We start from the raw sequence: 13,432 nt of genomic DNA on the forward strand, positions 1-13,432 counted from the left end.
CATGATTGGGTATAAAAGCAGCTTCCATGAAATGCTAAGTAGTTCACAAACAAGGATGAGGCGAGGGTCACCAATTTGTAAGCAAATTGTCGAACAGTTTTTGAACAACATTTCTCAACGAGCTATTGCAAGCAATTTAGGGATTTTACCATCTACGGTCCGTAAAATCATCAAAAGGTTCAGAGAATCTGGAGAAATCACTGCACGTAAGCGATGATATTACGGACCTTTGAGCCCTCAGGCGGTACTGCATCAAAAACCGACATCAGTGTGTAAAGGATATCACCACATGGGCTCAGGAACACTTCATAAAACCTCTGTCAGTAACTACAGTTGGTCGCTACATCTGTAAGTGCAAGTTAAAACTTGACTATGCAAAGCGAAAGCCGTTTATCAACAACAACCAGGAACGCCGCCGGCTTGGCTGGGCCTGAGCTCATCTAAGATGGACTGATGCAAAGTGGGAAAGTGTTCTGTGGTCTGACAAGTCCACATCTCAAATTATATTTGGAAACTGTGGACGTGGTGTCGTCCGGAACTTTTGATTGATTGATTGATACTTTTATTAGTAGATTGCACAGTTCAGTACATATTCCGTACAGTTGACCACTAAATGGTAACACCCGAATAAGTTTTTCAACTTGTTTAAGTCGGGGTCCACGTTAATCAATTCATGGTAAACAAAGAGGAAAATAACCATCCAGATTGTTATAGGCGCAAAATTGAAAAGCCAGCATCTGTGATGGTATGGGGGTGTATTAGTGCGTAACTTACACATCTGTGAAGGCACCATTAATGCTGAATGGTCCATACAGGTTTTGGAGCTACATATGTTGTCATCCAAGCAACATTATCATGGATGCCTAGAATTTGATGCCAGCAACACGTGACAAAGAAGTTGGGAAAGGTGGCAATAGATACTGATAAAGTTGAGGAATGCTCATCAAACACTTATTTGGAACGTCCCACAGGTGTGCAGGCTAATTGGGAACAGGTGGGTGCCATGATTGGGTATAAAAGCAGCTTCCATGAAATGCTAAGTAATTCACAAACAAGGATGGGGCGAGGGTCACCAATTTGTAAGCAAATTGTCGAACAGTTTTAGAACAACATTTCTCAACGAGCTATTGCAAGGAATTTAGGGATTTTACCATCTACGGTCCGTAAAATCATCAAAAGGTTCAGAGAATCTGGAGAAATCACTGCATGTAAGCGAGGATATTACGGACCTTTGACCCCTCATGCGGTACGGCATCAAAAACCGACATCAGTGTGTAAAGGATATCACCACATGGGCTCAGGAACACTTCATAAAACCTCTGTCAGTAACTACAGTTGGTCGCTACATCTGTAAGTGCAAGTTAAAACTTGACTATGCAAAGCGAAAGCCGTTTATCAACAACACCCAGGAACGCCGCCGGCTTGGCTGGGCCCGAGCTCATTTAAGATGGACTGATGCAAAGTGGGAAAGTGTTCTGTAGTCTGACGAGTCCACATCTGAAATTATATTTGGAAACTGTGGACGTGGTGTCCTCCGGAACAAAGAGGAAAATAACCATCCAGATTGTTATAGGCGCAAAGTTCAAAAGCCAGCATCTGTGATGGTATGGGGGTGTATTAGTGGGTAACTTACACATCTGTGAAGACACCATTAATGCTGAATGGTCCATACAGGTTTTGGAGCAACATTTGTTGCCATCCAAGCAACGTTATCATGGACGCCTAGAATTTGATGCCAGCAACACGTGACAAAGAAGTTGGGAAAGGTGGCAATACATACTGATAAAGTTGAGGAATGCTCATCAAACACTTATTTGGAACGTCCCACAGGTGTGCAGGCTAATTGGGAACAGGTGGGTGCCATGATTGGGTATAAAAGCAGCTTCCATGAAATGCTAAGTAATTCACAAACAAGGATGGGGCGAGGGTCACCAATTTGTAAGCAAATTGTCGAACAGTTTTAGAACAACATTTCTCAACGAGCTATTGCAAGGAATATTTAAAAAAAAATATCTCACGTACCCCTTGGCATACCTTCAAGTACCCCCAGGGGTACGCGTACCCCCATTTGAGAACCGCTGCACTAGAGCAGGGGTCAGCAACCTTTACCACTCAAAGAGCCATTTCGACCCGTTTCACAAAATGAGGAAGACAATGGGAGCCGCAGCTTTTCTCGCTAATATCTGCTGGTGGTCACCCAGATGACAAGAACAAGGGCATGTTATGAAACCATTGCCTTAAACACCTTCTTCAACATGTACAAACTGTTTGCCAGTCCAGCAACATGTTGTGAGAGGCTTCCGCAGATGCACGCACACGACTGGAAGGCATACTGGGTGACACAGAGTACACTGACGGCTGTGATGTAAACAACTTTAACACTCCTACTAATATGCGCCACATTGTGAACCCACACAAAAGAAGAATGACAAACACATTTCGGGAGAAAATCCTCACAGTAACACAACATAAACGCAACACAACAAATACCCAGAATCCTTTGCATCCATGACAATTCATGACTATGTTAGACACCCACGCGAGCACCAAACCCCGCCCACCTCAACCACGCAGGAAGGTGGGGAAGGGTGCTCGCGGGGTGTATAACATAGTCAGGGGTGTCATGGATGCAAAGGATTCTGGGTATTTGATGTGTTGCGTTTATGTTGTGTTACTGTGAGGATTTTCTCCGGAAATGTGTTTGTCATTCTTCTTTTGTGTGGGTTCACAATGTGGCGCATATTAGTAGGAGTGTTAAAGTTGTTTATATCGCAACCGTCAGTGTACTCTGTGTCACCCAGTATGGCTTGCAATCTCATACATGTGCCGATAGAAGCAGCGAAATGCATGTTTCCGGTCGGCACGCAAATAGCATTTCGTGAATGGCGGGCGCGATGACGCTAAGAGGACGTTAAGAGTAATATCATCACGGCACGCCTTTAATATTGTAGTTCGAGTGAAAATTGGAGAACGTTGACTCTGGGTGATGTCCAGGAGTCAAGAAAATGGGGTTCGGCGATTGTGCAGCTGAGCCGCATCAGAGTTGCCAAAGAGCCCCATGCGGGTTGCCGACCCCTGCTCTAGAGCCATAGGTTCCCTACCCCTGCCTTAGAGATAAGAGGCTCCTCAAGTGTCCCGCCCCCCGCTTGATGCTGCATTCAGGGGCTGAGACAATAGTAGTATTATATCAAGGGTATCAATGGGTGCAGCATTTGGGAGGACTCCCTCCCCCTACCCCCGGCTTACATACATGCAGATGCGCACACTTTCGTCACCCTTTGGCATGGCCTCTTGTTTAGCCTTTACGTGCCAAAGCAATTAGTTATGTTAATTGCCGGCGCCCATCTCCGTCAACGGCAGGCAAGGCAGCACCGCTGGATGCTTGGCCGGGAGCCATGACGTCACCCAAACCGGGGACCCAATCACAAAACAACATGGGCGGGGCTTAAGGCGAGAGTCACAGGACTGTGGAGGGAGCGGGCGCGCGGGCTCAGAGGCAGCGAGAGCGCGCGCTGAGGAGGACGCCCATCGAGAGAGGACATAATAATATCAACACGCCGAGGAGGACGAAGACGTTTAAGGGCGACCTTTAAGTAAATGCGCGTCGATTTAAAGTCGCCGTTGTCTCCATCTGGCCGCCATCTGGCCTGGCGTTTGCGGGAAATGCGAGCTCATGCGTGACAAGGGCGAGGGAGAGACAAAAAGGAGACTTTCTCAGCGGACTTTGACGTGTGGACTCTACTGGAGAGGAGGTAGGACACTAGACTGATTTGCGTACATGTTAGTGTGTGTGTGTGTGTGTGTTTGTGTTCAATTCCCCGTGCTGTGCAGATGGTCAGGGCTCATCCCGTCCTCTTTATCCCTCCATCCTTGTCTGAGCTCATGAGGACTTCATGCACACGCTTTGTATTCCATTGCAAGTAAGGGGAATCGAAACCATCCGGCCCAGTGATAACCTGTTGTCATCACTTTTTTTTTTTTTTTTTTTTGCATCTTTAGCTGCCATGCAAGTGTAAAAAGAAGCTGTGAAATTAAAGGCCCTACTGAAACACACTCCTACCGACCAGGCAGTCTGATAGTTTATATATCAATGATGAAATATTAAAGGGGAACATTATCACAATTTCAAAAGGGTTAAAAACAATAAAAAACTGTTCCCAGTGGCTTGTTGTATTTTTTGAAGTTTTTTTTCAAAATTTTACCGGTCCTGGAATATCCCTAAAAAAAGCTTTAAAGTGCCTTATTTTCGCTCTCTGCGAAGACACTGGCTATTTCCCTGTGACGTCACACAGTGCTGCCAATATAAACAAACAATGGCAGATACCACAGCAAGATATAGCGACATTAACTCGGATTCAAACTCGGATTTCAGCGACTTAAGCGATTCAACAGATTACGCATGTATTGAAAAAGATGGTTGGAGTATGAAAGTATTGAAGAAGAAACTGAAGCTATTCAGCGAATTCATAGCCATAGCATGGCCGAATAGCTGCGTTAGCATCGCCGGTAAAATGTGCGGACCAAACGATCAGGACTTTCGCATCTTTTGACACTGGAGCAACTTAAATCCGCCGATTGGTAAGTGTTTTTTTCGCATTAAATGTGGGTGGAAGGAAACGTAATATAGTTGCAAATGCATCTACAGGTTATCCATACATCTCTGTGCCATGTCTGCTTTAGCACCGCCGGTAAATAGCATGTTAGCATCGATTAGCGTAGCATGTTTGCATCGATTAGCTGGCAGTCAATATCAACAAAACTCACCTTTGTGATTTCGTTGACTATCGTTGCAAATGCATTTGCAGGTTATCCATACATCTCTGTGCCATGTCTGCCTTAGCATCGCCGGTAAAATGTGGAGACACTCCAGCACATTCAATGGGGGTTTGGCGGCAGACACTTTCGCATCTTCGGGCCAGTGGTGCAACTTGAATCCCTCCCTGTTAGTGTTGTTACACCCTCCGACAACACACCGACGAGGCATGATGTCTCCAAGGTTCCAAAAAATAGTCAAAAAAACGGAAAATAACAGAGCTGAGACCCAATGTTTACAATGTGTTGAAAATGAAAATGGCGGGTGTGTTACCTCGGCGACGTCCCATTCTGACGTCATCGCCTCCAGCGCGATAAACAGAGAGGCGTTTAATTAGCCAAAATTCACCCATTTAGAGTTCGGAAATCGGTTAAAAAAATAGATGGTCTTTTTTCTGCACCATCAAGGTATATATTGACGCTTACATTGGTCTGGTGATAATGTTCCCCTTTTAAAGGCCTACTGAAATTAGATTTTCTTATTCAAACGGGGATAGTAGGTCCATTCGATGTGTCATACTCGATCATTTCGCGATATTGCCATATTTTTGCTGAAAGGATTTAGTAGAGAACATCCACGATAAATTTCGCAACTTTCGGTGTTAAGAGAAAAAAGCCCTGCCTCTACCGGAAGTCGCAGACGATGACGTCACAAGTGTGGGGGGCCCCTTACATATTCACATTGATTTTAATGGGAGCCTCCAACAAAAAGTGCTATTCGGACCGAGAAAACGACAATTTCCCCATTAATTTGAGCGAAGATGAAAGATTCGTGTTTGAGGATATCGATAGCGACGGACTAGAAAAAAAAAACGCGATTGCATTGGGACGGATTCTGATTTTTTTAGACATGTTTACTAAGATAATTCTGGGAAATCCCTTATCTTTCTATTGTGTTGCTGGTGTTTTAGTGAGTTTAACAGTACCTGATAGTCGGAGGGGTGTGTCCACGGGTGTCTTGACGGCAATGTCTCAGGGGAGTCGACGGCACAAGCTCAGCTTTTCTCCGGTAAGAAGCGACTTTTTAACCACAAATTTCTCACCGAAACCTGCTGGTTTACATGTAGTCGGGATCCATAGTAAAGTTTCACCTCCAGGAATTTTAAACAAGGAATCACTGTCAGTGGCGGAGCTAGACTTTTATCATTGGGGTGGCCAGGGCTATTTCAGGGGGTCCACAGACTATAACAATGATTTTTTTTCTTGATTTATCAATTGCAATCGGAGTGTCAAATGTTGAAATGTACATACTAAGCACACAGGAGATGAGATTTATGTATATATGATTTGCAGTTTATTAACAATGCAGAAAATGGAAAACACAACTTGGCAACAATTTTTCAAGAACTAATAATTAATAATAACTATTTTTTTTACAAAGATGGTGAAAATGCACCAACACATTCATAGTTCTCTCTCTCTCTCTTTTAGAAAAGGTTACTCCTGGCATCACTTACAATCATACAGTGTTATTAAATCTCCACTTTAAGCCTAAAACATGTCAGGGCAAATAAACCACTGTAGACCTAAGTTTAATATTCAGACTTTTCAGTTAGTTGGCAGCAGGCTAACTACCGTGTGAACGTGACGTTACAACAGAGCATGAAACAGCTAGCTGGCTGGCTGATTCTCCGCTAGGTTCATTCCTCTAGAATCATTGGAGAAACACGTAAATATAAAGGCGCCATGATATGTAACGTTAACGTTTGCTTGATGCCATGGCTCTCTGCTTGTAGAAAAAAAACAACTTCTATCTACAAAAGTTATTTTAAACGGTGACTTATTAGGACAACACCGTAAAACTTACTTTACGACGAGAAGGTTATCCTTGTTTTTCTTTGTAACTTCGTTGATCTCCAGGAAAGACTTAGCAGTCAATAGGCTTCACTGATTTAAAAATGCAACTGGCTCCTTCCGACAAGACGTGCGGTGCCGCGATATGTCAATCATCTGGGGTGGCACCTGGGGGGTCCAATCAGATTTCAGGGGGGTCCAGTGCTACCCCAGCCTCCCCTCTAGCTCCGCCCCTGATCACCTTGCGTTTGTGTGGCTAAAGGCTAAAGCTTCCCAACTCCATCTTTCTACTGTGACTTCTCCATTATTAATTGAACAAATTGCAAAAGATTCAGTAACACAGATCTCCAAAATACTGTGTAATTATGCCGTTAAAGCAGACGACATTTAGCTGTGTGTGTGCGTAGCGCTCATACTTCCTAAAAACGCGTGACGTCTTGCGTACACGTCATCATTGCACAACGTTTTCAAGACGAAACTCCCAGGAAATTTAAAATTATAATTTAGTAAACTAAAAAGGCCGTACTGGCATGTTGTGCGAACACAAATTAGGAAGCAAGAACGAGTGAACAGAGAAGGCAGGCTTAAATCAAGGCAGTGATTAACAAAAACAGGTGTGCGTCTGGAAACCGCGGCAGGTGAAAATAATAAGTAACTATGGAGACAAGATCAAACAAGGAAGTGCAACCAGGAACTAAGGTAAACATTAGCAGAACATAATACAAAAGACTCAAAACCTAAACAATATGATCCGGGCAGCGGATCATAACAATGAATTAACTCAGTATTTTTGACAGCCCTACTTTAAGCTTGTATGGCTGTTAACAGCTAAAGACTACAAATACAATAAAACTGCTAAGCCCAGTTATGATGGACAAGTAAATATGGGGAGGTAAAGATGGGATTTTTTTTCGCCTTAGCTATAATTATACTGATGTCATACAACTAAAAAACACACAAGTTCAAGACAAGGAGCAACACTTTAGTGCAGGGATTCCCAAACTGTAGGCTCCATCTAGGGGTGTGTCAAAGAATCACCTGATTAAATATTCGCACACAGTGTTACTGTTCAAACTGTGTGTAATTTCACAGTGGCCATAAATAATAAATATACTTGTTAAATTAAACCTCAGCCTTGTTTTTAACGAATACTCAGGCCTACTACGCTACTGTATTTTAATGTCGGTCAATATGGTGGTACTTGTAGAGACAAGTTTTTTTGAAGTAGTAAAAAAAAGTTGGAGAACCACTGCTATCGTGCATCCTTGCTCACGGTGCTGAAGTCTTGACCCCTCCCAAGTTAAGCCTGCTCCTCAAAAGTAATTTTCCAGAAAATGCTAGTCAAATTCCCAAATGTATGACATTAAGACTATCGGAATTTAGAGAGACTGCTTTTTTTCCCTTTTTCCAACTTTACCGGTCATTTAAAACATACATTTACAATTGCAGCTTTGCTCCGTGTCTCTCCCTACTCTGCATGCACACTTTCCTCTTCTTCCCCAAGCGACCATCAAACACCCCAAGAAAAGCACTTCAGCTGTCACTTCCGCCAATAGCACATCACTTTTATTTTCCCACATGGCGAGCAGAGCAGACGAAAGTAGCGAAAGGGGAGGGGGGAAAGGCTTGTGCATCTGTTGTACAGACATTCGGACTTTAGGGGCGATATGGCCTAAAATTCGATAACGCAATAAATATTATAGTTTAAAATATTATACTTTAGCCGCGAGCAAGGATGCTGCATTGCGTTGAGAATGCATTTGTTCGCTGGATGCTGTCAAATTTGTGGGATAGTGTCAACAACATCCACTATCAATGTTATAACGATAGCATTTAAAGCTTTAATGGAGGGGTGTCCAAACTGCGGCCTGCGGTCTTCAATTTGTCCCCTTAGACGTCATGAGGAATCTGGCAAGCGGGCTGTTTTTCATATTAATTTTAAATATCTGACTGCTGCAAATATAGACTTAGACTTCCTTTTTATTGTCCTTCAAATTTGAATTTTACAGTACAGATAAGAACGAAATGTTGCATTATTTCATGGTAGTGCAGGATAAAACAGCAATAACGTGCAGATATAAATAGATTAGTGTACATATAAATATATTGCACTTTTGCATATGCATCCAGGTTTATGGATGTATGTTGTATTGTCTTTCTATTCCAGTGACTTAATCCATTTTTGGGGGGCAATTGAGGGGATTATTGATATGTTCAAGAGTCTTACGGCTTGAAATGCCAGAAACCTTGCGGACAACATGAGTACATCAGTTCAATGAACGTGAATTGTGGTTTGAAGTGAACGCACAACATTTGCTTATGTGACTCGATACAAACAACCTTCCCTAGTCATGGGGCAAAAACAAAAAATGCAACCAACACAAAAAGTCAACACACATGGTCACACAAAACACAACCTGATCATTGAACTATATGGATATTATTTTTTTTAAATCCATGCACCATAAAAAAAAAAAAATCAAAATTACATCCATTTAAATAAATTACAACGCTTAACGGGAAAAATACAAAACACTTTTTCCACTCTTATCCATGTTTTAGCTAATCGATGTTTCTAAATGATTACAACACTTTAAGGAGGTTATCACAAGTACACAAGGTAGCAGTCAAACTTTCACATACTTTTAATCACCAATTATATGAATTATTAATTAGATATTAGTTATATTAATACATTATATGCACATATATATGTACACTGAACAAAATATATAAACACTACATATTTGTTTTTGTTCCCATTTTTCTTGAGTTGAACTCAAAGATCTAAAACTTTTACTACCGTATTCAAATCAATATGGTCATTAAAAGTGGTTATGATAATACAGAATGACAGTTTTTCTTTACATCTTCAATTTAAGACCATTTTCACCTCTTCCAACTCTTCAGAAGCATTGAGATGGTTAAGCTTACCGTATTTTTTGGATTATAAGTCGCTCCGGAGTATACGTCGCAACGACCGAAAATGCATAATAAAGAAGGAAAATAACATATACGTCAAACTGGAGTATAAGTCGCATTTTTGGGGGAAATTTATTTGATAAAATCCAACACCAAGAATAGACATTTGAAAGGCAATTTAAAATAAATAAAGAATAGTGAACAACAGGCTGAATAAGTGTACGTTATATGACGCATAATGGTATGTTAACGTAACATATTATGGTAAGAGTCATTCAAATAACTATAACATATAGAACGTGCTATACGTTTACCAAACAATCTGTCACTCCTAATCGATAAATCCGATGAAATCTTCTTCCTCGATGTCGCTTCTAAACAACTCTAAAAATCCAAAGGAATGCGCCGCTTCTTGTCGTTTTCTGCTGCATATTTCACTACGTCCAGCTTGTAATCTGCAGTACATGATTTCCTTTTCGGTGCCATTTTTGTTCAGCCCTTCTCAGTTTTTATAAGTTACCGCCGACGTTGAAATGATCCATATTAATAGCTACGGCAGTAGCATATAGCACAGGGGTGCCCACACTTTTTCTGCAGGCGAGCTACTTTTCAATTGACCAACTCGAGGGGATCTACCTCATTTATATATATCATTTATATTTATTTATTTATGAAAGAGACATTTTTGTAAACAAGTTAAATGTGTTTAATGATCATACAAGCATGTGTAACACATATAGATGTCTTTCTTTCACGAAGACAAGAATATAAGTTGGTGTATTACCTGATTCTGATGACTTGCATTGATTGGAATCAGACAGTAATGATGATAACGCCCACATTTTCAAATGGAGGAGAAAAAAAGTTGTCCTTTCTGTACAATACCACATGAAAGTGGTTGGTTTTTGGCATCTAATTCATCCAGCTTCCATACACTTTACAAGAAAAACATTGGCGGCAAATTCCGTAGCTTGCTTGATTGACATTCACGGCACCCGAGGGTCTTGTGAGATGACGCTGGCTGCTGCCAGTTCATTATTATGAAAAAATGACAGAGAGGAAGGCGAGAAACACTTTTTATTTCAACAGACTTTCGCGCCGTCCCTTCCGTCAAAACTCTAAAGGCCGACTGCACATTTCCTATCTTCACAATAAAAGCCCTGCATCATGCTGCCTGCGCTAACAAAATAAGAGTCTCGGAAAGCTGGCGTGCACAAGTGATGTGCACGCCAGCTTTCTGAGGGATCGCTTATGCACCCCAGTTTTCCGAGACTCTGTATTTAGTTAGCGCAGGCAGCATGAAGCAGGGCTTTTATTGTGAAGATAGGAAATGTGCAGTCGGCCTTTAGAGTTTTGACGGAAGGTACGGCGCGAGAGTCTGTTGAAATAAAAAGTGTTTCTCGCCTTCTTCTCGGTCATATTTTAATAATAATGATCTTGCAGCAGCCAGGGTCATCTCACAAGACCCTCCGGTACCGTGAATGTCATTTAAGTGACGTCTTGGTGAAGATTGATGATCACTAATTTTTAGGTCTATTTTTTTTAAAGCCTGGCTCGAGATCGACTGACACACCCCCCGCGGTCGACTGGTAGCTCGCGATCAACGTAATGGGCACCCCTGATATAGCATATAGCAGTTAGCATCCCATGACCCACAATGCACTTCTGCCATGACCCTCCCCTGCCGAATTCTTATTGGTTGACGTGTGTGTGACGATTGCTGACATTTTCTTCGTCTCTTCCGCGAATGAGATGGATAATATTATTTAATATTTTACGGTAATGTGTTCGTAATTTCACACATAAGTCGTTCCGGGGTATATGTCGCAAATTATGATTTATAATCCAAAAAATACGGTATATACACAAAAGACTTATTCCTTTCAAATATTGTTCAGACATGTGTCTAAAGCTGTGATAGTGAACATTTCTTCTTTGCCAAGATAACCCATCCCACCTGACAGGTGTGGTATGTCAAGGTACAATGGCCACAAATATTATATATACATGTTAAATAAAACATCTGCCTTGTTTTTTATGAATATTTCAGCCTATTACGCTACTGTATTTCATTATGGCGATACTTGAAAAGCCAAGTGTTTTCTGAGGATGCACTTGGGGAAAAGAAGTTTGAGAACATTCATATTGTACGTCGTCTATATGGCGTAACCCCAGTATGATGCTACTTCTGCATTTTTAAAAGGATTTGGGGTCGTTGTGTTTTTGCACAAAGATCGGAGGTGGTGTGTGTAGGTAGAGGTCGGAGTAGATAGAGAAAACACAAGAGACCTGGCTAGTGTCAAACTGGTCCTGTTCATCATGGAGATAGGAGTGCCGAACTGTCGGCTGAACCAGAGACCCCCGTCTGGCCTGCTGGCCAACGTCACGCACCTGACAGCATCAGCCTGTGATGCTGCATGGAATGGGAACTCGCCGCGGCTAAAATCGCACATAACATAGTCAAATGTGCTCTTGTTGTGCTGTACTGAGCGGAATTTTGCTTCCCGGTTGTGCAGTTACAGAGTTTCATGGTGGAGGTGGGTCTTCAGGAATCTTGTATCACAGCTGCTTTACGCAGTAAACAGAGCAACAGTTTTTTGGGCTTCCCACAGTAACAGGCTCCACAGATCATCGCTTATGTTAACAGGGTATCCGCGGATCCTTAAAAAGTCTTAAATTCATGTGTCTAAAATTAAGGCCTTAAAAAGTATTAAATGTATTAGAAATTCCTAAGATGGTCTTAAATTCAGTAGTCAATGGTCTTAAATTGTTGGCCCAGTTTTTTTTTTTTTTTTTCGGGGCACGTTTTTGAGTAAAAGTTACGGCACGTCTTTGAGTAAAAGTGAGTGATTTCAGTGTCAGTCGCGCGCGTAGTCGGGTCGCGCGCAGACTCCTTCCTTTCTTCCTCTCGTCCCGCCTTTCAGTTAGCATGGGGAAATGCAAGTTTTGCGAGCGTTGGCTGGAGGACAGCCGGTTTAAAAGATGGCTTAAGCCTGTTGCCAATCCCGAGGAGGCCAGGTGCATACTTTGTAAGAGGGATTTCAAACTTGGCACCATGGGAATTGGAGCGGTCGAATCGCACATGCAGTGCGGTAAGCATAAAATCGCGGCAGAGAGCCAAAAACAAACACCGGGCATCTCTTAGTTCTGCGTGGGTCTAGCGCCAACGCACCCCCAGCTAGCAACAACTGCCGCTAGCAGCACTGACCTGACACTAATCTTCGGCGGGACAGCAACATTAAAATCCGAGGTGTTATGGATAGGTTGATTGGCAACACTAAATTGGCCGTAGTGTGTGAATGTGAGTGTGAATGTTGTCTGTCTATCTGTGTTGGCCCTGCGATAAGGTGACGACTTGTCCAGGGTGTACCCCGCCTTCCGCCCGATTGTAGTTGAGATAGGCGCCAGCGCCCCCCGCGACCCCAAAAGGGAATAAGCGGTAGAAAATGAATGGATGGATGTTATGGATCTTGCACAGTGTGGTGAAACATCAATCCTACACCTCAAATGACGGGATTGGCGATATTTTTCGTGTGATATTTCCTGATTTTCAGGTTGCTAATACATTTTCCTGCGGAAAGGATAAAACAGCATATATTACGAGACACGGATTAGCACCTCACATCCAAAACCTGCTCTTCGACCAAGTCAACGGGTCTCGGTATGTGTTAATGAAGTATAATTTATTTTTACCCTCACCTCGGTTATTATGTTTTTACTGGCGTTGGTGTTGGTTTGTTTGTTTTGGATGTCAAAGTTTTTGGATCCCTCAAGATTTTTGATAAGCTGTTTGGCAGAGTGATGCGTATCAGTTTGTTTATTAATAAACATACAAAAAGTAAACTTGACTGATTGTCATTGAGGTTGTGGTACAGTGGGATCCCCAACCATCGCTTATATTTAT

General features: G+C 42.2%; 1 protein-coding gene across 2 annotated transcripts in view; it reads left to right on the forward strand.

Annotated features, from left to right (window-relative positions):
• Window positions 1-3,476: 3,476 nt before the first annotated feature.
• Window positions 3,477-13,432, forward strand: part of cbfa2t2 (CBFA2/RUNX1 partner transcriptional co-repressor 2) — a 74,987-nt gene continuing 65,031 nt past the window's right edge. Inside the window, exon 1 of one of the 2 annotated variants that reach the window (XM_061889416.1) lies at window positions 3,477-3,752. In XM_061889416.1, the coding sequence (XP_061745400.1) occupies window positions 3,674-3,752 (79 nt within the window). In that variant the 5' untranslated portion in view covers window positions 3,477-3,673. The remainder of the gene's footprint in view (window positions 3,753-13,432) is intronic. The other variant, XM_061889408.1, reaches the window with a different exon arrangement.

Source organism: Nerophis ophidion, linkage group LG02 (assembly GCF_033978795.1).
Source record: "Nerophis ophidion isolate RoL-2023_Sa linkage group LG02, RoL_Noph_v1.0, whole genome shotgun sequence".
In the NCBI taxonomy this organism is placed as follows: Eukaryota; Metazoa; Chordata; class Actinopteri; order Syngnathiformes; family Syngnathidae; genus Nerophis; species Nerophis ophidion.